Source organism: Alosa pseudoharengus, unplaced genomic scaffold (assembly GCF_046254945.1).
Source record: "Alosa pseudoharengus isolate Yale_2024_CS ecotype anadromous, Long Island Sound unplaced genomic scaffold, YU_APseudo_1.1 YU_APseudo_1.1_scf_14, whole genome shotgun sequence".
Classification (NCBI taxonomy): Eukaryota; Metazoa; Chordata; class Actinopteri; order Clupeiformes; family Clupeidae; genus Alosa; species Alosa pseudoharengus.
The window spans coordinates 6,358,803-6,381,441 of record NW_027468609.1 but is presented as its reverse complement, the minus strand read 5'-3'; the positions used below and the strand labels follow the sequence as shown (position 1 = coordinate 6,381,441).

Genomic DNA, 22,639 nt, shown 5'->3' with positions numbered 1-22,639 from the left:
TATGGATTGCAGGGAAAACACTGAGTCTCTACCAGTTTTGCTCACATGGATTTGGTAATTTGTTCCCCATACAAGATTCCTTTCGACCTTCAAGCTGGATTGGTTGGAATGGCCACCTTTAGGTGTTCCGAAATAATCTCAAAGAGGTTCAAATTACAGATCTCACTTGGTCTTAATGATGTTAGTACAGTATGTTGCATAGCACACCTAAAGCCCTCCTTACACTGAAAGACTTTGCAAAGATTTTTGAAAGACTATAGTCTCAGACCCTCTCACGTCTAAAGACATCATAGAGTTTTAAGTCACAGACTGGTTTTGCAATGACTAGGGACCTTGCAGGGTCACTATTTACAAGCCTGCAATTAGATTCCTTTAAATTATTTCCAATCGTGCAATAGGTAAACAGGAACAACTCCCATGATTTCTGTCCGACTTTGGACATTTAGTCGCTAACTGAAATCACACTGTAATTGTACAATGTAAGGCCAGCAATACTTGAACTTCTAACACATTTGCCTTCAGCAGTGATTTGGCATTGTGTCTATTTTAAAACAAATGCTGATTTCAAATTCCCCAAAATGCATCAGGAATCCTTGCCATTTCAACAACTCACAACAGTTGTAAGGGACTCCTAAACAAGCCTTAACAAGATTACTTCAATGTCAGAAAATCCTATTTTTACACTAAAACTCAGGTTGCAGGCCTGGGTGTTTAGTATGTACATCATACGTGTTTCAGAAAAGTCTTTGGGATCATTCCAGTCTGTATCAGGTCAGGGAACCTCCCTCTAGCCTCAGGTCTTTTAGCATTTAAAAATACCTACCTTCTGATCTCATGAAGGTTTGAGGTGTTCAAATATCATTCTCCATCCACCAATGTCAATATCTCCAGTTAAGGCCCAGGATGGAACCAATCATTTGAATATTCCAAAGGTAGTAGAACACTAAAGGAACAATTTGTTTTAGGGTCCTGGACTATCAGGAGCCAAAAACACCACATACATTTGCATAATCTCCCCAAATTAATACACAAGTACATGCCATGTGCCAAGACACAGAAATATGCAAAATCTGTAAAACAGCAAACATTCCACCCCCTCAACACCTCCCATAGGTCACTCAGTTATCTCCAGAGAAACAAATACATGCAGAATGCAAGGAAATGACACCCCCAAATCAGGTGGGGAAATGTGCTTGCATTGTACAAGAAACTGGAAATAGTCAGGTAGAACTTTGTGGAATGTGGGCATAAGTGTGACTTGTGTGATAAGTTTTTGCATAAATTGATAGCTAAGGGGGTGTCCTTTCAGAATCTGACGCAGGGGCGGAGCTACGTGGTGGCCAGGGGGGGCCACGGCCACCACTGGTCAAAGCTTGGCCACCCTGCTGGCCCCCCCAGCTCCGTTCAGTGAAAAGTAAAAAAGAAAAAAATAATTGCTGCCGTTTTCGACGGCACTTTGCCAACACTTTGCAAAGCAGGGACTGAACCAATTACTGCACTCTATCCAGGGTTGGGTCAGATTACTTTGAAATGTAATCCATTACTGACTACAAATTACATGGCAATTTTTGTAATCAGTAACGTAATCAGTTGGATTACCAAAAACATGTAACGTAATCTGATTACTGTTAGATTACTTCAATAAATATGCCCATTAAGTAAAAGACAACACCACAGAATTGGTGAAAGAATTCTCATTCTATTTTTCTTCTCCACTCTTCTCCAAACATGCAAAACTCAGCTTAACCTTTATAAGGGCACACCTGGACAAATAATTTAGCTTTCGCTGGATTTTTTTGACCCAGGGACATGGCCTGAGATTGGCATAAAAAAGGGAAGCATTAAACCCAAATGACACCAGGTCTGTTTCAATTGTGGGGGTGAGAAATTAATTTGGGATGTTTTTCAACCAGGGGGACCTGGTGACTTTCTCAAAGTAAACGGTAACACTAAAACAAGAGGCTACATTAAGTATAAGTATATATACTCTCTTTTCAATATCAACATTTTAGAGCGGACCTCAATCCGTCAAAAAAGTGAGCACAAGGCCAAAGTGATGGCAAATAATCGTTCCTGCCTCAAAACCCAGATTGCTGCTAAAAAGGTGCAGTCTACAATCATTGTGGAGACATAAAGAGGCTTGCTGGGTATTATATGAACTATTGTGAGAGCTGTGGTGGTAAATAAAGATGTTTCCACTGATTGTTTAAAACTGGTATAAATACTTTTGAACACGCAATTTTTCATAAAAATGTTAAAAAAGATAAAAACACTTTTTTTTATTCCATGTTTTTACCACATTGTCTTGCAACCTTTTGGCATTTGCAAGTGTCATTTTAAGTAAGAACAAACATATTGGTCAAGAGAAAATCAATATTTGCCAGGGGTATGAATAATTTTGTTCTTAACTATATCTTTAAAAAGTCTAAAAAGTGAACATCCGAATGAACCGCTTGTCAAATTAAAAGATAGCTAGGCTATCATAAAAAAGTTGCATTGTTTGCATGATAAAATGTAATCAGGTAATCCCCAACAATGTAACTGTAATCTGATTACACAATTTTTTTTATTGTAATCTGGGCTGATTATAGTTACTTGATTTTTGTAATCTGATTACGTAATCCAGATTACATGTAATCCGTTACTACCCAACCCTGACTCTATCTACGACCATTGGCCCAGTCAGGAAGTGTAGCCCACGGTTGTGATCAAATCGTGATAGGCTAGGCCTAGTGCAGCAGCAGCAGCGGGACAATTCAAGTCATCTGTTAAAAACACTGACTACTACTTAACCTCATGCAGTAACAACATGAGTTGATGATGAGTTGGAACATTAATGCTAATAAGATGTTAGAATGTGTCACGAATCATAGCCAAGTGAGCTGCGTTGGGCTGTCCTTAGGTAGGCTCTGACATTGACGTGTGGGGCTGATCAGAAATAATCGGATGCCTGCGGTAACGCTGTTACAAAAATATTTCGATAAAATTCGGGTGAAATGCAAGCATATTAGGCACATATCATGGCTCCAATAAAAGTAGGCTAATGGGGCCTAGGCTAGGCTACTTTATATAAAAAACATAATTTGCTGACTGCGTGTTGTTCTTGCCATATAGCTGGTCAGGCAGAGGCTGCTTTGCCTGAGTTCTTTGTTACATTGCTCCAGAACTGTTCATCGCACCGAGATGAAACTTTAATTGCGTGACAGAGCAGAAGTGGGGCTTTCCAACGAGACTAAACTCTTGCCTGTGCGATCAAGTATGAAAACAAAAAAAAATCATGAAATTAAATCAAATTGATTCATAGTTTACCTGCGCACCCATTAGGCTACTCTCGTTTGAATTACTCGCGAACCCGTGATCGCATAGATATGGCAAGCATATCAGAAGAAAGAGGAGAGACAGGGCTATGTATTGGTACCAAGTATATCGATGCTTCTGGGCTATAAAAACAGACAACGTGACTGCAAAATAACATCATGTACAAAAACCAACTATCGTTTGAATTAGGCCCTATTCACGAACCCGTGATCGAATAGATAGCCTATGCCACGCATGTCAGATGAAAGAGGAGATCCAGAGCTATCATTTGATATCAAGTACATCCTTCTGGGTTATAAAACAGACGAAATGACATCAAAATAATAACTTCATATAGCTCCACTTACCCCACGTTTTTGTGTGTTGTAGTGGCAAGGCATGTTCATAATCCAACGCTATCATGTGTTTCTCTATGGCAAAGTATGTTCATAATGCGGTTTTGAGATCCCAGCAAATTCCTGCATAGCATCCAATTCGAGACTCACATTGCATCCCAATTTATTCGACAAAAACACACCTTTTTGCCTTCACTTTGTTCATGACAATGCAGTAAAAAGTTGTTTTAGAATCATCATGAGTGTACACACAGAACACGCAAACTCGGGTTCAGTCAGGTCAGATCAGTTCGTGTCACAGATATGGAGCGCAGAAAGGGCATTTTTCATTACTAAATAAAAATGGCATTTATTTCAGTCTAGGGTTCTAAGGGTACATTTCTTAATTCAGAGCCATGTTACTTACAGCCAAGTACTTAGAGTGGATATCAGAAAGAAATATAGTTTGGCCATCAGTATAAGATTAAATATCTGAATACAATATTTGTAGTATTTATTATTGTTCTTTAACATCATTTGAATAAAACTGATTAAGTAAGGTGCATTATCATAATGTACTTTTTTATAGCATTGGCTTATGGAAAATGATTTGGAGTGGACAACAAACTGATCTGTGTATCAGTGTTGGCTTTACACAATTTATTACCATTATTAAAATAGGCTATCCTAATCTTCAAAACTTTTTGAGTAGTTTTTAAATAGTAGTTTTGATTCCCAAGTGCCACCCCAATAAAAAGTCTGGACCCAGCTGCCCCCCCCCCCCCCCCCCCCTATAAAATAATCCTGGCTACGCCCCTGATCTGACGGGTGCCGCTTCAGCACCCGTGAGCATTTTCTTTAAAATGGCATCACCTGCCACACCCCTTTTTTGATCATAGAAAATCATCTAAATAGACATTAACATATAAACCCATCTTGTATGGTATCAAATTAAAGCTCTTTTCATACAGGAATCAGCTTTGACCATAAAAAACTTGAAAAAAAAAATAGTTTAGGTCCCTCCAGAGAGCAAAATACCTTTTGCAAAGTGACCTTTAAGGTCAAATTAGGTTCCTTTTTGCTGCATAATAGCTTATACCTCTAAATCGTGTCATGTTTGGAATTAAATTAAATAGATTATGGAACTGCCATGTAGCTTAATACATACAGGAATACAATCATTCAATAGTAATTCATTTTAATATGAATATTATAGCAAGTCTGATGTACCCTAGTTCACCAACTTGCCGGTTAGTTAGCACCTTAGCTTTAATTTCCCTTGAATCAGTCGCTTAATTTCATACAGCAATGTTGTCCTTGGATTTCCCCCCAGAAATGCACACAACAATATTTTTCATTTTTTTAAAAAACAAACACCACAGGATTGATACAAACTAGTCTGAGTTATGAGGTACTTGCCAGTTAGTCAGCACATTAACTATAATAGTCCTTGTATTTGCCCCCTTGATTACAGAGAAAACGGCAAAGTTGATCACAGGAGGTGAGGACAGAATCAAGAAAATCAAGGAATGACACGTATCATTTGGAATTACAACAAATATAACAACAAATGTAAATCAGGTTTATAGCCCAAGTATACTTGCATATACAAGGAATTTGGTCTCTGCATTTATCCCATCCGTGAATTAGTGAGCATACAGTGAGGTGAAGCACACGCTAACCCGGAGCAGTGAGTTGACTTGCTACAGTGGCACTCGGGGACCAGTGAGGGGTCAGGTGCCTTGCTCAAGGGCACTTCAACCGTGGTTGTGGGCATGGGAGAGCAGTGCTCTTCAACATTTCTCCTACTGGTCGGGGATCGAACCGAGCCCGAAGCCCTAACCAGTAGGCCACGGCTGTCCCATATCAGATTTATTGGCCAAGTATACTTACATATACCAGTACAGGAGCATGCCTATGTTCCCACAGCCCTATGTCCCCTAACCCACACCTCAGGCCTAACCTTAACCCTAGAAATGTGGGAACATAGGGCTGACCCCACTGATACAAGGAATTTGTGCTCTGCATTTTACCCATTCGGGGGTAGTGTACAACACACCCACAGACGCAGTGTACACCCATACAAACACACACACTAGAGCAGTGAGCACACTAGGAGTACACACACACACTCCTAGAACACTACACATTCTCACCCGGAGCAGTGAGCACTAGGAGTACACACACACACTCCTAGAACACTAGTACACATTCTCACCCGGAGCAGTGAGCACTAGGAGTACACATTCTCACCCAGAGCAGTGGGCAGAGCGGGGATCAAACTGGCCACCCTTCGGTCACAAGTCCACAGTAGGCCATGGATGCCCAAAGTAATTGACATTAATGCTATGGCTGCAAAATTAGGAGACAAATGTTATTTGTTGGCTGTTCATACATTGTCTGGTTGTGACAGTGTGTCATATCCATATGGCAAAGGGAAAACCTCAGCAATCAATTTGATACTCAAGAGGAAACTTAATTTGAAGAATGTAGAAGCTGATGAGCATGAAGGCAGGAATGGATCTCCTCTCTTGCCTCTACTATAGAAAGACTGTTGATAGCCTCGGTAACTTGATACATGCCATTCACCAAGAAAAGAGACCCTCCTAAAATAGTCTTCCTCCAACAAGAGAATATGCAGCGGAACACATCAAGCATGCATGGCTGCAAGTCTTTCTGTGGAGAGCTGCTGACAAAAAAAAAAAAAACACCTCCCGTGTGTACTGATGTATCCTTGTTTGGCTGGAAAACATAGAGGATGGAATTCCTGTGCCTGTTCATGGCACCACTGACATTGTACCCAAAACAGGTCTACAGCTTGTTGCTTGTGGATGCAAGGCAGTGCCAGCATGCTCCAGGGCCTCTTGCAGCTCTGTCAGATCAACTACCATGCACCACCTACTGCCATTGCAGTAGTGGTGGTGACGTTGGTGCAAACAAAAATTTGAAGATGACTTTCACTTTAGGATACTGATGAGGGAAAAATGTCTTTTGGAGACATTTGATGTTTGTGATGTGTACAACGCCAGCCTGGCAACATGTTCTGAATATAATTGTTTTCAGAATATGTGAGAAAGTACTACTTTGTTTATTTGATTAATTGTTGAGGGTTAAGACAATTTGTTGCTCAGCCTACTATTTCAGTGGTCGGACCTTACCGGACTTCACAGATATCATGTTCTCTGGAGGGACTTGAAATCATTTTTAGCATTTTGTATTGACAGCATTGATTTCTGTTTGAGAAGAGCTTTCATTTGATACCATACATGATGGGTTTATACAGTAATGCGCATCTAGTTATTTTTTTAGGGTCAAAAAAGGGGGCGTGGCAGATTAAAAAATGCTCAAGGGTGCCAGAGCGGAACCAGTCAGATTCTGAGTCTACACCCCCTAAACTATCAATTTATGCTAAAAAAATTGCATTCGTACCTTACGTCACACCTATCCTGGGGTTCTACCTGACTAAAACCAAGTTTTAATAAAAACACAAAACAATGAAACACGTTTGGGTGTTTATTTTCTGTGGAAAAAAATGGTACAGCCTAGGCCTTGACAGCAAACTTGCGAATGGAGTACAAGCGTGACTTCCTCTGCATCTTCTTGGTCATCAGGCTTTCCTCGTGCTTGGTCAACTGCCTGCGAATGGCACGCGTCTTCTTGGGCCTCAGGTCCAGGGGCTTGTACTTCTTGCCCTGTTCAGATCACAGAGAAAGATACATTGCTGTGCTTGAATAAACCTGAAGTAGCATGCTCTGCTAGCAATAACTCCCAACTTCCAACAATCCCCGTCTGTGCATATCCGTTTATCTTCAAATGCAACTCATGAAACTGCCTGAAGATGGGAGAAAGAGGATACAAATGCGGCTCTACCTACAGAGATATACTAAACCCCATCGCTGACTGACGCAACTGAAAAGTAGGCATTTGTTCGCTCCCACTGCAGATTTGCATCAAATGATTGACTCTACAGTGGCCAGCCACCCCCCTATCCCAGGGGACAGGTGGATCCATTTAGCAAGAAATTATTCACACTGTATCCACAGGCAACAGGAGCAGTGCTGGGTGATTGTCTTGCATAATCATTGCTCATATATATACAGATGGGTTGGAAGTGCACCAAGCAAAAGACAGGTACAACACATGTAAAAGTCATGCTATAATGCATCTGCCTGACTGGAAAAAAGCAGCATCTGAAAGTCTGAAAATCCAAACATCCATCCGCAAACTAGTGAACCCATTTGTAAGTAAAAAAAAAAAGCCTTTCAAGAGTGTTAAGACATAATTTATGTAGAGAATAATCAGAACAGACCAATCAAGACCTCTTTCTCAAGGTTAGTTATAAAAACAATTTTTACCTTGTAGAATTTCCTCAAGTTTTCTTTCTGGGTCTGGTTGATGACTGTCAAGACTCTGGCAATGGACTTGCGGACAACACGACTGAAAAGACAACGCACATCTCATTAGAGGAGCTTTGCACACCATTGTTACAGGTGCCTCTTTCCTCTGAGATCAAAGCCACACTTATGTATATGATTCTGCAACCAGTGAGTTAAAACAATCCCAGTAATGTCCGCAAATAGAGGGGGAAAAAACAGCATCATTTTAAACAGAACTTACAAACACCTGCATATGAGTAACTTTTAAAGCCACATTTTTGGAAATACTCGAGTTTTAACCTTAGTCACACATTGTAGCTTGTGCAATTCAGTCCAAAATGCACCCCTTTCCAGTAAAAACATTTCTGATTTGATTTTATGCTAAATCCAAGCATTTCCACTCAGGATGCCCTTTTTGGCAGTAAGGTGAACACCCATAACATTAAGTGGCTTCTTTTAGAGTAATAGCAAATGATTGAATCTAGCAAATGATTCTCAGATTCTCTCATAAATGCCATGGCAGGCAAGGCCAGATGGGAAGATACATTATTCAGATCATGGCAATAGACCATTCTTCCACAACACAAAGCAAACAGGCAAATGTTTCATTTGGGTGAAATTGCTGCATGAGTACTCATGGTCGTTTTCAGCAAGTCTGGCAAGAAATGGATGGATCTAATCACATCGCTTTGCAAATTTTATACAGAGCTAGGTTTTGAAATCACTAACGGCTCGTGTCCATTATTGCGGCGCGTAGACGCTTGCAGATGCCTAGCCCATCTCGCGGTCGCCACTTGTGGGCGTGTATTGGCTGAAATCAGTTGCCGCTTGTGGGCGTGTAGTTTAAACTGTTCAATTCCGGCACTATCGTTCCGGTAGGACCCGCAAGAGACGAACTTCACTGGCTTGCATTTTATTGGCTAACCGCCTCGCGTTAACCGCTCTCATTTGCATAAAGTTCAGCCGAGCCCAACTTCTTGACGCGCCGCTTCTGTTCGAATGGCCGCGCCGCCTTCCCAAGGTGCATTGCGGTAGCGTAACCCCGCCTTGCCGCTCTCTATAGGAAATTAATGGGCTATGTGGGCTTTGTTGCGATAATGGACACGAGCCGTAAGAGAAGATGCATGTGTAAAGCAAACAGCACCCAGGTGAGAAGTGACAGTACTCACATCTTTGAGAGCTTGGAAGCAGCACCTCCGGTCACCTTGGCAACACGGAGCTGAGAAAGTTCAACCTTCAAGTCATCCAGCTGCTTCAACAGCTCTTCCTTCTTCTTGCCACGCAGGTCTCTAGCCTTGATCTTTGCCTAAAATTGAACATAAAGTCAAGTTAAACATGTGCATATAACAACTTAAGACACAATTTTGGCTTTACAAGTAAAAAAACTGCGGGGGGGGGGGGGGGGGTCTTAGAACACCTCCACAAGCAACTAGATTGCAATCACACTACAGAAGGCAACGTTAACTGGGTTTGATGGATTCAATAGTTTCTTCCACTTCTACATGATTAAAACCCAACTACTATAATCTCACAACATTCCACAGAATTGAGTGAGCATAATTCTCAGTGAATTGTTGCCATGCAAGTTAGGCCAACCAAACATCTAGCCGATGTGATCTGTTTAACGTTACAAAATGTCCATGAGATTTGTTTCCTATTAGGCATTTCTCGTCAATGTTGCAACGTTACCTACGTTCGACAGATACGTAATTTAACAAAGCTAATGGCACATGAGGTATAACAAGAGATCTTGGCATGTTATGTTATGCCATGCCACTGTAGCATAAATACTGTACATCACCAGCCATGCTAATCTAACGTTAGCAGCAAATGTTAACTTCATGCTACGAGCTCTTTGCCCTCTGAGGCACCGGCCAACATAACTCAACCAACCTCAAAACATAGGTTTTGAACACACACAGAACTTAAGAACTTTACAAATCGGCTGTTAGAGCATTCCATTAAGCTTAAAAATGCATGACCAAGTATAACAGTTGAAACACTAGGCCACACACAGGCTTCCAACATCGATGCTTGGGGAAAATGTAGCAACACAAAATTGTACTTAATCTAACGGAAGAATCATGGCATAAAACGATTTAATATCTGAAGGAAGGTGGTGCAGTGAACCTATTATTCAGTTTTTTCTTAACTTGTGATGTTTACACAGTCCGTAACATTAAAGATTATTTTGGATTCATGAATTTGGCAAAATCCTCACCATTTTCTTCGATGGCTGTCGCAGGAAAGGAAGTTGCAAGGGTCAGGGACGAAATCTACCGGGTTACGGACCAAACCAACTCAGACGTGGGGTTGGAATGTCCCATTCATTATCAATCCTCGGGGCACCCCTTTGATTAATTATTCCACATTGAGCAATTTGTAACAAATTCAATTCACGTGAATAATTTAACTACATAAAATGTTACCAGCCGTTCCCACCAGTTATATTATGTTTAACCAACTAATACTAGCAGTAACAAACCATTTTTGTTTCAATATATTGTGTGATAATTCCAGTGATATAAAATGTAATGTGATGTTTAAGGGATTGGAGATTGGATTAAAGTGCCCAGTGTTACACTGATTTGAATAGATGACTGAACTATGGGAATGTGAAAGTATAATATTCTGTGATGACATTTTGGCAGATGTATAGGATGTATACCAATTATGTACAATTGCCACACTGTAACGTTATGGATAATGACCACACAACTGCATACCTGGTCGTTTGGCAGGTATTTTGACTATTTTGAGCCCTGGGGCCGTGAGGTAATTCCGTTTCCGCTCCCCCAAATACTGCCATGTTCTCTCAACAAATCTTGAGAGAAGGGGTGCTGCGAACGGCTGCGAGTACGGGAGGTGCGATTCAGGATTCACCACGGGAAGTAAGCAAGCTTCATGCGCACAGATTTTGACAACTGCTCCATGCCTCGTGCAAGACGCATACACCGGGTCAACTCATCTTTCTAGTGCTGTGAGATCGCATTGAAAGGTTTTGGTTGCACGTAGTATCACATTTAACGGTCTCAGTAACCAAACTGGAACAGTGCTAAAGTGGACTAACGTTAGCTATTTGGTGTGTTAGCGTCCTTTCCCTCTACTGAAGTTGCCCCGATGGCGAAAAACACACTGTCTTCTCGGTTTAGAAAGGTGGACATTGATGAATACGATGAGAACAAATTTGTGGATGATCACGATGAAGCAGCGGATCAACAGGGACCAGACGCTGTGGAGGTTGACAATCTCATAAGGCAATATCCTTTGGAGTTAACCGTTAACGTTATTGAACTGTGTGAATGATTCCAAACAATTCGATAAACGAACCAACCTCTAACGTTACCTCTGTAATATTAATGTTGTTAACGTTAGCTAGCTTGCTGGTTAGGTCCATACTGTGCGTAACGTTATATTTTAATTTAAATCAACAGTGCTGTGCATTCTGATTTGTATGACTGCTGCTCATTCCTGAGTAGAAAGGTGTATACATAAGTATTGTTATAAAATTGGACGACCTGTAAACGCGCGTGTTTATGAGTGCAGCCGCAGATTAGTCTGGCACAGTGTTGTCTCAACGTTAACCAGGTTAACAAGTCACCCGAAGTCCCAGTTGAAATTAAACAATACAGTACGGTGCGCAGTTTTCACACGCTCTGTCGGGAATACCAGCTAACAACTTTGACATTACCGTGACGAATGAACATTTGTTAACGTTAGATTATGTTGAGTGTCCACAAAAAAAGAGAAATAAGAGTAAGAACTGTGGATCTTTTCTACATGCTAAAGTTGTTACTTATGAAGGTGGATGTTACGGTTGAAGAGTTAATTTCACATTGACGTTAGTAAGTTAATTACTTAACATGTCAGACTCAACAACATGGGGTTCCTTTTTTCCAACTAGTTCTCTCCGTGGTAGTTATACCAATAAATCCAATGACTTGAAACATTAACTGAAGCGGTAATCTTGTGTTAACGAGTCATTTTGGTTACTGTTGGAGTGAAGGTTACATTTAGGAATTCGTGTGCGTATAGGTCAGATCTTCCCTGTGGTTCAACTCAGTCTTATCAATGATTGCATGTTGATGATTTTATCTGTTTGTCGCTGTCACAAATCCTATTTTGGCCTTGATTTCCCTTGACTTAGTCCCACAATAACAATATGCCTACAATCTAAATATAGGCATAAAACAGGATAAGAGGCTGGTAGAGAAGTATATTTTATTGAAAACATTCTCGGGTATCAAAGCTGAGGCTCATACTTTTTCCTCCATTACTGAAACTGCTCAGACCAGGCCAGTTAGGCTTTGAATTTGTTTTAGTGATCACCATGGAACAGACAGAGTTCAGACACCCTCATTGACTTGACTGTAGCCCTATTGTCCTAGAAACAGTAGGCTAGGGTCACCAAAGAGGTGAATTGTGGTCAAGACACCCGTAACTTGATAGGGCACTCCAACCGAACCTCTCCCTGTGCGTCCATCTGAGTGAACGAAGGGCAGAGGTGGTGTCAAGTTTTGAATCCTCATTTGCCAATCTGTGTGGTCTAGAGCGTGACTGCACAGCTGACGTGCTGTCTTTTGCATACAATCTCTCTTTCTTTTTTCCTTCTTCCTTCCTTCATGTGGGCCTCTCTGACACGGCAAGTTCTTGATGATGCTGGCGATGATATCTAGGGCACCTGTGGTTCCTGAACTAACTGGCTAAGCCCCGGAGACCTGGCCCACTCCCAGCAGCAAGACGCTAATAAAGTGAAGATGAATAATAGAGAATAATAGGTTAGAGAGATGAAAAGGTTCTTTTCTTGTACATGTGTGGTCTTGATGCATCGAAAAGGCTGAAGGGCATATTTGAAATCTGAAATGTACTTAGGTGTCTGTACTGATGCATAGCGTCTATATCAATAAATGCTCACACTCACAGAGATGCACACTGCGACATACACTGAAGAAACACCACTAGAGTCTGAGTGAGCTTGCAGTGGCAGGCTTGGCAGTCACCTCAACTAACTCCCATCCAACACTTAGGGAGAGGAGCTGAAAGGTGCTGACTTGCAGTCCTCTTCAGTCCCACACCCTGGGGTGTCTGTGTGCTCCGGCAACACCAGGTCAGCCACTCACTGAGGCGTGCACCTGACCTGCAGCCTGCAGCCTGTGTGATCTGTAGGCTGAGGCCAGGTGAGCTCATGTTTTTTTTGTGTGTGTTTGCTTAGCAGGTAGAACAGCTTTGAGGTCATGGGCTTCTTATATCAGGAAGCCAAGCTAGGGGCTGCCAAGTGTTGTGAACAAGCCAGATCAAAAAAGTGTTTCGCTAAAGCTAAGGGTAGAGGGTACCAGAGATAATCATGAGAGTTCAAGAGTGCAGCAGAACGTTTAGTCCGCACACCAGAATCTGCTGATTCTACCAGAGTTCTTCTAACAGATAATCAGTCAGCCCCCAATCTTCCGGTCTTCAGACCACCAAACAGACGTCTTTGCTAGTCAAAGATGTTGTGCAGAGTCAAGACTTTGCCTGTGAAATGGCCGCTACTTGGCAGTTCACACCCTGTCTGTCTTTGCCACTGTTATTGACTCTATCCTCCCCTAAACACAAAGCACGCCCAGTGTAAATAAGGGCCTGGAGCCCTAGACGAACAGCTGGTGCAAGTGTCTCACCAAGCTCTCCGGTCCCCCCTCCACTCCTCTCCAATGTCACAGTCACAAGCTTCTGAAACAAATGTGGCTCCTCTGAAGTTTTATTTTAGTGCTTAGGCTATACGTGTCCTCTTTGACTGTGTCTAATTTGTTATGAATCAAAAGTAATGTCACTTCTGGAGTTTCAGCTGAAAGTTTCCTGTGTTGTATGCAAAACAGTGCAGCCTCTGGGGGCCCCGTGTCCTAACTGTAGGGATGTGGGTACTTTGCTGGCTTACTACCGAACAGGAAAGGGCTGTTGAGAATGCAGGGTGTGATCTCTGTAGATAAGACTGCAGTTTTACATGGAGGAGGTGGCACCGCTTCAGCCTGGGGGATTTTCCTGCCTGTGCGTGCCTATCCCACAAGTCCACATTACCACTGAAGCCTTTTATAACCTCCATTATGTCTCTCTCTGGTATAGTGATCGAGAAGGGAAGGGGGGAGAGCTTGTTTGGCTCCAAGGCGCACACCAGGGTCATGCGCCCGGTGTATTTTTAGCCTCACTCTGCAGCTGTTTTACCACCATTCATATTTTCCCCATTAATGTAATGGGAATGGCTCAGCACTGAACTGGTTGTGTGTCTTCTGTTACGGATGGGCTGGTTGCCCTGTGGCACAAGATTACGCCTTGGGGCTCCAGTAGTGGGCTGCAGGCCAGGACGAGTTAGGCTGGCTCTGGGAACGCCATTTGTCCTCGGGAGGGATGCCTTCTCCCAGATCTTTTCTCATTTGTCTTATGTGTCGTTGTGTATTTCGCCTTGTGACGGATTAGGCGTGTGTTTTGGCAAGATTTCACTGCAAGCCTGGACAACTTTATCAAGCACTTTATCAAGATCTCAAGCAGAAGGTTCAGAGATTTACCTTGTGTACCATAAATGTGTAGGATGGATTTTTGTTTTAGCCAAAGCATAAACCCGGTCATATGAAATGTATTTCTGTATATTGTGTAGCAAGTGGAGAAGTGACTGCCCTTGTCCTAAGGTTCCTTAACCAACTGCAATGTACAGGGGACATGATGACCGCCTTTCACATCGCCCTGAGAAACCCGCCACTCAACACCAAGAACCCAGCAGTAAAGGTACGAAAGCCAACCTCTCATCTGTTCGCCAGAGAGAGTCCACGTGCAAAAAGCAACTAAAATGTGTCCCACGGTGTTTCAGAGAGTTGTGTGGATTTTTCAAGCACACTTTAATCTAGCAGGTGCAGCTGGTTAGTGTCCCATCAAAGCATGGCAGGGTTTTCAGCTCTGTTTCACCAGTTTCAAAAGCATTGTGCTGTTGCTAGCGCTGATGACTAATATTCTAATTAAGATTTTCAGTAAATGAGTAATGGACAGCGCAGACAGTTCTGTGCGGCTAGTCATCCTTTTGCTGTCGCACGCTGTTATCATGAACGTGTGCTCTCGGTGTGTGTGTGTAGACTGAGAGGGCGTGACTGAGGGGATACTGACTCAGTCACCGCTTATCACTTCCTGAGCCACACCAAGGTGTGAAGGACATGGCCCAGGACTTGGTCATCTCACACACATGGGCATGCGTCATTGCAGCCTTTATACAGAACTCTCTGATGCCATCCTTTGCACTACGCACATGCTCTCTTTCTCAGGCGTACATTAAAAGTTGTATTGGTTTGTCCATTTTATATAACATAACCTGTATTTAGCTTATACTATAACATCCCATTCTGACACTGTACAGTTTGATACTACTATTGATAATACAACAGCAAAGCGATCTATAGGCCAAAGACGGACACATAGAAATGCATTGAAACCCCCTGTAATAAATGTGTTTGTTTCCTACCCTCTTGCCACCGCATCAGGAGAGAGCTCAGGCAGTAGTAATGAGGGTGCTGACGTCCTTCAAAAGCAGCGACATCGAGCCAGCGGTGAAGTCGCTGGACAGGAACGGCGTGGACCTGCTCATGAAGTACATCTACAGAGGCTTCGAGAGACCCTCAGAGAACAGCAGCGCCATCCTGCTGCAATGGCACGAAAAGGTGAGACCGGCCCACCCAGGCTGTTCTGGGTCCTACTTTTGCAAAAGTGTCAAGGACGTTTACAGTGATGTTCCACTTCTCTTTGATGCGCTTGATCCTCCATTAAGCCGTTTGAATTAGATTCTTTGTGTCTAAGTTAAAGGATAGTCTGTAGGTCTGGTTTGGTCTGCATTTTTTTTTTAGTTAGATAATATTTTATCTCTATCCCAGCTCGAAGCATGCCAGGTTGAAGTCATTGTTGTAAGTCTAATAATGAGGTGTGTTGAGTTCAGTTGGTGTGCAGAGCAGAGCTGGATGCAAGACATACCATAACAAGTCTTGGTAAAGATAATACAGAAATCATCCCACTGAGATGCTGTAATCAATCCCACACTTAGAGGAGACGCTGCTGGCCCCAGCCGTGGCGCAACTGTCTGGGGCACCTGCACCGTACGCCGGCGACCCGGGTTCGATTCCCGCCCCGTGGTCCTTTCCGGATCCCACCCTGACTCTCTCTCCCACTCACTTCCTGTCAATCTCCACTGTCCTATCCAATTAAAGGCATAAAAAGCCCAAAAAAATATTTAAAAAAAAAAGAAAAGAGAAGACGCTGCTGTTTGCCAGTGAGTTCCGTAGCCGAGGCCACGTGTGTATGGGTGAGGGATTTCTCCCATGCTCGGGGAGGAGGAGATGGTTGCTTTAACCTCTCTTGTTATTGCATCAGCGAGTCTGTTTTGAGCTGCGAGTCTTCAGAAGTGTCTGGTGGGATGTGTTGACTATGCTGGTGGCTAATATAGATGAACATGTAGCAAGTCTGTGTTCTCTTTCTCCACAGTCCAATGCACATGACAAACTCTGATAAAGCAATCTAACGAAACAGTTTTTTTTTTTCAAAATGAAGAGATACATTCCAAATGATTAGTTCTCAGTAAAAGGGAAGTTGAAGACTTTTTTTTTTTTTATCATCGCCATTGTGACCTCAGGGAGTGTGGTCCAGTGATGGTCAGCGGCTTGTCTGGGCTCTGCTATTTTTGGGAAATGATTCCCATTATTCAGCAGCTCTTCAGCCTGCTCTCTTCTTGGCTGTCCACCGTTAATCAGTCGGTCAACTTGTTTCAGGGATTGATGGACAGCTGTCAATACTTTTTCGAGTGTAGATTCTGCAACACAGCAATGGGGCAGATGTTGTGATTTGTGTAAAACGGGCATAAAATTGTGAACTGAAGGTGATTTCTTCATTACGATGACTTGAAATGTATTCAGTGTCACTGTTGTTAGGAAGACAATGCACACATACTATTTGTATGTGTGCAAGAAATGCAGGATGCAATTTATGATTGGTTGATTGTTATGAGTTGATTTCACCTATACTCATATGTCAGTAGATCGGTCAGGTATTGGTTACTTTAAACCATTCATCAGTATAGTTCAAAAGGTCACTGTACCCCCTGAACGTTTTTCAGGCCGAGTCTCTCAGTTGGCGTTGAGCAAGTGCCCTACGTGATTATTTTGATGCAGAATGTCCCGTTTTCCCACTCATCAAAGAGGAGGAAGGGCTTTCTGTAAACACGCTGTGTGCTTCCTCAGGGCTGGATGGATGCGGCTGAGTTTTCTTGTCTTGTGTCTCCTCCTGGGACCCAGCTCAGAGAGTCCGCATCCCAGAGGGGTCCTGTGTCGTACCGACTCCCTCCCCTTCCCCTGCCTCTCCAGTGGGGAGAGAGAGACTGCTTCTGGCCTCAGAGGATTATAATTTGTTATCATTATCATTTGTGATTGAAGGAAAGGTTCTGCATGCCAGTGGGAATATTTCAGTGTAATGAATGATTTATTTGAACAAATTGTCTTTCTTGTTTCGTCCCTCCCTCCCTACCTCCCTTCCTCCTTCCTTTTCTTTCATCCATACCTTACATGCAGGCCTTTGCTGCAGGAGGCCTAGGGTCCATCGTGCGGGTTTTGACGGCCAGAAAGACGGTCTGACAGGACGCAGGGGGTCCTTCGGGAGGAGAGGTGGAGGGAGCGAGTGAGAAGCGCCACGCTGAAGCACTGACTGGAGAACAGATGAGGAGGCGGTCTGCCTGAGGGAAAGTAGATCATTCTTAATAAACACCACACACACTTTCTTCCCGAAGATGAAGACCCATCAAGCGATTCTGGAAAGCGAGAAAAAAACAACAGCAACACACACACTATGAGGAAATACTATTATTTTGACGGACATTGATATGTACACAGTCGGAATGCTGTTTCTTAAATTGGGGGGACGGAGGGGAAAGGTTCATATATATATATATATATATATATATATATATACATACAGCAGCTTCATAAATTATTTGAGAAGTCAGTTGAAAATCATCAGCATTGTGTGTGTGTTTGTGTGTGTGTGTGTGATTGGAAGGGGTGATGTGATTGACATGACTAGAGAAGACAAATGCTGTTAAAAAGGCAGCAGTAAAAATGCAACATTTAACTGTGTGAAATGCGTTAGACAATGTGGCGATTTAAAACACTGTGTGTGGGTATGTGTGTGTCTAAGATAGAAAGGGTGTGTGTGTGTGTGCGTGTGTGTGTGTGTGTGTGTGTGTGTGTAAGAATTAAAGCCTGACAGTTGGTGAGCGTATTTGTATGTGCTATTGGATGAAATCAGTGTTTAATAATCCGATTTTATTTTATTTTTTCTTGTCCCTCATTCTCATGTTTTGTACAGAGAGAAGTACATTTAATATAAAGTTCTGGAGCTGTATTTGGACACAGAGGGCAATTGTACAAAAGGGGGAGGGTGGCGAGGGTGGGGGGTCATTGTAAAGTGCCTGCAGTAATAAAGCTCATGGATCATCACCATACGGAAAGACTTCTCATTCATTTTGTTTCCGTATTCTTGATTATTTGCCCTGTGCAGCTTATATGATTAGCTCAGTCATTGTGCACACATTTGTATGTGTGTGTGCCCACTATCCGAGTTACTCAAGAAAGGTAGTTTCACTTCTGTAGGTTGAAGGGGAGCAGGGAGCAATTCCTCATTCCCCAAAGCTGTTCATTCATTCATTCATTCTAAATACTTTCTATCCCTTTAAGTTAGCTGACTATGTGGACATCCTACCTATGGCCTGAATAGAGGTGATTTTGAGTGTTTATTTCAGTGTGACCTGCTGGCAGTGAGAGCTCTTCTCTTCTCCATCCACTGCTCAAGCACAGCCCTGTGTGCTGTCCTACTTTCCTTATTGGGGAAAAAGACACCAGGCGTGATGATCCACAGAGGTGCAGAGAGATGAAGGGAGAGAGAGAGAGAGAACAGCTCCACAGAGGTGCAGAGAGATGAAGGGAGAGAGAGAGAGAACAGCTCCACAGAGGTGCAGAGAGATGAAGGGAGAGAGAGAGAGAGAACAGCTCCACAGAGGTGCAGAGAGATGGAGGGAGGGAGAGAGAGAGACAGATAAAGAGAGAGCGAATGAGACTTGCAAACTTTGTGGCCAGGCCCGGGGTGGGTAATCGGAAGAATCAGGAGTATTCCCGGTGGGCCGCTTCACTTTTGGGCCGGTCGAGGAAAAAAAATGTTGACATTTGTCACGTTAGTCTAGTTAGTAGGCTATACACGTTCCGCATTCTGTGCATGACACCGTTGCCTCTGCATGGGTTGTAGCCTACCATGTGAGGGAGTTCTCCCCTCCCAAAAAGAGTTGGTTGGGTTCATAAAGCCCGTTTTTTCCAAAAAGTTTTCTCAGCCGGGCCGGCCCTACAGTAGCCATAAGCTTTCAGGAAGGATGGGATGGATGGTAGAAAGAGGCCAGGAGGGACTGAAACGGCCAGGTAGAATGTTGCTAAATGTGCATCCAGATTACAGACAAAAGTGGCAACTGGTAAAGAGAGATAGCCTAGGCAATGATTATTAGCAATGTAATTATTGGGCTAATATTGGACGTTGTTGTCAAGCTATTCGTAAGCAACATATTAAATTACTTAAAATATAGCCTTTTGTATCCGATTCATAGACTGCAGTATGCAAATAACAAAACTGTAGGTCTGTGTAGGTAAAAATTGTAGCCTCTGAACAGCAGATCAACCAGTCGACCATTGAAAATGATGAGCCCTAAATTAGTGATGAGGAGGCCATGACTACAGGGACAAGTAGAGAGGATAAATTAAAGTTATTTAATGTAAGAAAGAGCAATTACATTATAAACCTATATGCCTTGCTTGGTGTAGTAAAGGAGTAGCCTAGGCTAAATCACCAAACAATAGCCTACCCATGCAAAAAAGCATGTAGCCTAAACATTAGTTCAATATGCCTCTTTGTGGAAGCGTGGGATAGGCTACAAAGGCTTTCTTTCTTTCTTTCTTTCTGTTTTTGTTAACTTGTGGAATAGTGGAATATTTTTTGTTAACTTCTCAGTTGAAGTGAATTATTATATAACCTTTACACATTTGTTGAACCATACTAATAAAAACTACATTAATTTATCCAATTTCCACCACTATGGAAAAATTGGGCCGGTCTTGGGCCTGAAACTCCCGGGCTGAAAAGTGGCCCCACTCCGGCCCTGTTTGTCGTCAGCTTCAAAAGAACACATTACCCAAAGAGGTTTTTTAAAGCGCTGGACTTTGACTAAAATGTATTATGATTGTCATCTGAAAATCTGCACTGGTCACACAACACATGTTCAATAATGAAAATGGAGTCGTGTGCCCGTCTTTTGGCCCATACATCCCCAGAACTAATGGTTCTGTGTATGCCCTCAGAACATGATCTTGCTGCTGTTGCGTTTTCTTTGAAATTGAGTTTTACGGCTACCTGCTCTCCTGACTTGCATTTGATTTATCCTTCCAGAAAACAGCTATCAGCTCAAACCAAGCTAAAGACTACACACACGACTTCTGCCCAGAGTGTCATTCCATTGAACAATAACAAAAGCCACACTGCAATGCAATGTTAGCAGAGGCTAAAGTAGCCCTGCTATTCAGGCCATCTACAATAGCTCTGGTTCTTATCAGAATGTGGCATGCCAACCATGCAGTCTGTGCCCTCTTAGCTCTCCTCACTGCCATCTGAAAAGCAGCCCTGGCCAAGTGTCACAATATTGGCCTTAGCCCCCCCTCGGCTCACCGGACCCCACCTCAGCTGACCCCATTTCTCCTGTGAGAGCGCTCTCCCTGGAGAACAGACATGGCGTTACGGGGCGACGGACGAGCAGAGATAGAGATGAAAGGATGGTCGGCGTGGCGATGAGGCGGAGGGAGGGAGGGAGGACGGAGAGGGGAGATATGAAAAGACGCCCAGATGCATGAGCCTTGTGAATGTTTGATGAGAGGGAGCGGGGATCTGGGATCCTGTTACTCCAGTGGCGGACACCGCCGTGGCCACAGATCAAACTCGCTACCAATCAGTGTCACTACCGCAGGCTCAACACTGGCAGAGAGCTCAGCAACTTTTGTTCAGCTTCACAGAGAGCAGTGAATTCCTCTCGTAAAACTTTAATACCTCTGCAGCATGCACACTTTATACAAGTTCATTAAGTAAAGTGTAACACATCTTTTTTAAGTAAAGTGTAACACACGTATTTTATCGAACAGGAATCAGCTGTAAAATATAAATAACTATATTTTTGACTTTCACTTGAAAAAAAAAAGATTTTCATTTGGTAGGGTACTCCTTGTGCATGTTTAGGTAATATCTCTAAAAGACTGCTTAAGTCTTTTAAAACTTAAAACTTTGCAGCTTTTATATGGATAAACAACATGCCCCATGGAGAAGTGCTTCACTGAGTGTGTGAGGATTTCTGATCAAATAAGGCAGTCACCTCTACAGGATGACAGCACAGTAGTCGTCTTCATATAAAAATATATAGTTTATCCTTCATCTAAACCTCCTTCAATTCTGTCACATGAAGTGAGAAAATGTTTGTAAAATTCTCAGTTTCACAGGAGGAAAAACCTTGGAAGGAAACCATGGTTGATGTAATTGTTTGCCCTCATGATTCTGACGACATCTCTTGAAAAGATATACTCTTTTCAGTGACCTTTGATAGGTAAGAACTGCAGTTACAATTTAGCAGAGCTCTACACTGAGGAGAGCTGGATGACTGAAGATTATTTTACAGTGGGAAAAGCCAATGGGCCAGCATGACTCATTAGTTCACCAGCAGCTACAACCATCAAACCAACATTACAAAACTGAAATAAGCATTATGCTCACACACGCATTAAACAAAACAGTCATAAAGTTTTAATAGTTTTAAATAGCATTCTGAAAAAAGAAAAGCTTGCATGTTTTGGTATTGTCACATTTCACTTTTTTCTTGTCCTTTTTTATCTTAACAACAATAACATCAAATATAAGTTTGGCAACAAATGGGACACAGCACGTATAGAATAAGTGATAAAAACACAGATGGGTGGACAATGCAAGTCAATTCAACTAGCAACTATAGAAACCCTTAACTTATAAAGAAAGAGTATTCTGACCATTACATCACTTGTGAAATCGTTCCCTCCCACAACAGTAGGAACCTGTAGAAAAATCACCCGTACTAATCAAGTAACACTTTAGCATAGGCCTAGACTCACTACAAGACAGGCATCGTAACCCAGCGCTTTCTAACAGGTTGTTATTCAACATTTTCTGTTTCACGTCTCGGTTTTCCCTTTAAACATGGGTACATCAACAAAAGATCTTGCTCTTTTTTTGTTGTTGTTGTTGGTAGAAAAATGTGTCATGAACAAAGTGTCAGAAGCCTGGCTTTACAGCTCTTGTAGTAGTGTTCTCTTGGCCGACGCATAACGGAAGTGTTACGAATTGTGAGTTCTCTTAACGCAAAAAAAAAGGGGGGCAGCTGTTTTCATCTCCGCTTAATCTTGCTCGAGTCTGAAAAGTTCCAGTTTGGTCATACGCAAAGTAGGAGGTGGGTGCAGATGTGTGCATCTAGCCTGTGCTTATTTGCCCTCCAGGATCCTGTCTGCCCTCGCAAGGGCTACCGGTCCCAAC

General features: G+C 42.6%; 3 protein-coding genes across 3 annotated transcripts in view; 1 reads left to right on the top strand and 2 right to left on the bottom strand.

Moving 5' to 3' along the window:
• Nucleotides 1–7,132: 7,132 nt before the first annotated feature.
• rpl35 (ribosomal protein L35) lies at nt 7,133–10,298 on the bottom strand. The gene is made up of 4 exons (XM_076283610.1): nt 10,230–10,298; nt 9,178–9,314; nt 7,988–8,069; nt 7,133–7,324 (listed from the first exon to the last, which is right to left on the bottom strand). The coding sequence occupies exons 1-4, from the start codon at nt 10,230–10,232 to the stop codon at nt 7,175–7,177; spliced, it is 372 nt and encodes a 123-aa protein (XP_076139725.1). The 5' UTR covers nt 10,233–10,298; the 3' UTR covers nt 7,133–7,174.
• Nucleotides 10,299–10,832: 534 nt separating this feature from the next.
• arpc5lb (actin related protein 2/3 complex, subunit 5-like, b) lies at nt 10,833–18,469 on the top strand. The gene is made up of 4 exons (XM_076283609.1): nt 10,833–11,268; nt 14,650–14,761; nt 15,505–15,681; nt 17,575–18,469. Exons 1-4 carry the CDS (start codon nt 11,129–11,131, stop codon nt 17,635–17,637), a joined length of 492 nt encoding a protein of 163 aa, XP_076139724.1. The 5' UTR covers nt 10,833–11,128; the 3' UTR covers nt 17,638–18,469.
• A 3,388-nt stretch (nt 18,470–21,857) lies between these two features.
• The window catches only part of scai (suppressor of cancer cell invasion), a gene marked incomplete in the record, with an annotated part of 42,048 nt that continues 41,266 nt past the window's right edge, over nt 21,858–22,639 (bottom strand). Inside the window, 1 exon segment of the mRNA XM_076283607.1 lies at nt 21,858–22,639. This exon segment is cut by the window's right edge and continues 2,751 nt beyond it.

Coding starts and splice junctions, on each gene's coding strand:
- rpl35 (XM_076283610.1), bottom strand. Junction 8,070..9,177: donor GCTTCCAAGCTCTCAAAGAT/GTGAGTACTGTC, acceptor TTGTCTTTTCAG/TCGTGTTGTCCGCAAGTCCA. Junction 7,325..7,987: donor ACTTGAGGAAATTCTACAAG/GTAAAAATTGTT, acceptor TGATCTGAACAG/GGCAAGAAGTACAAGCCCCT.
- arpc5lb (XM_076283609.1), top strand. CDS start 11,129: ATGGCGAAAAACACACTGTCTTCTCGGTTTAGAAAGGTGGACATTGAT. Junction 14,762..15,504: donor CCAAGAACCCAGCAGTAAAG/GTACGAAAGCCA, acceptor CCACCGCATCAG/GAGAGAGCTCAGGCAGTAGT. Junction 15,682..17,574: donor TGCTGCAATGGCACGAAAAG/GTGAGACCGGCC, acceptor CCTTACATGCAG/GCCTTTGCTGCAGGAGGCCT.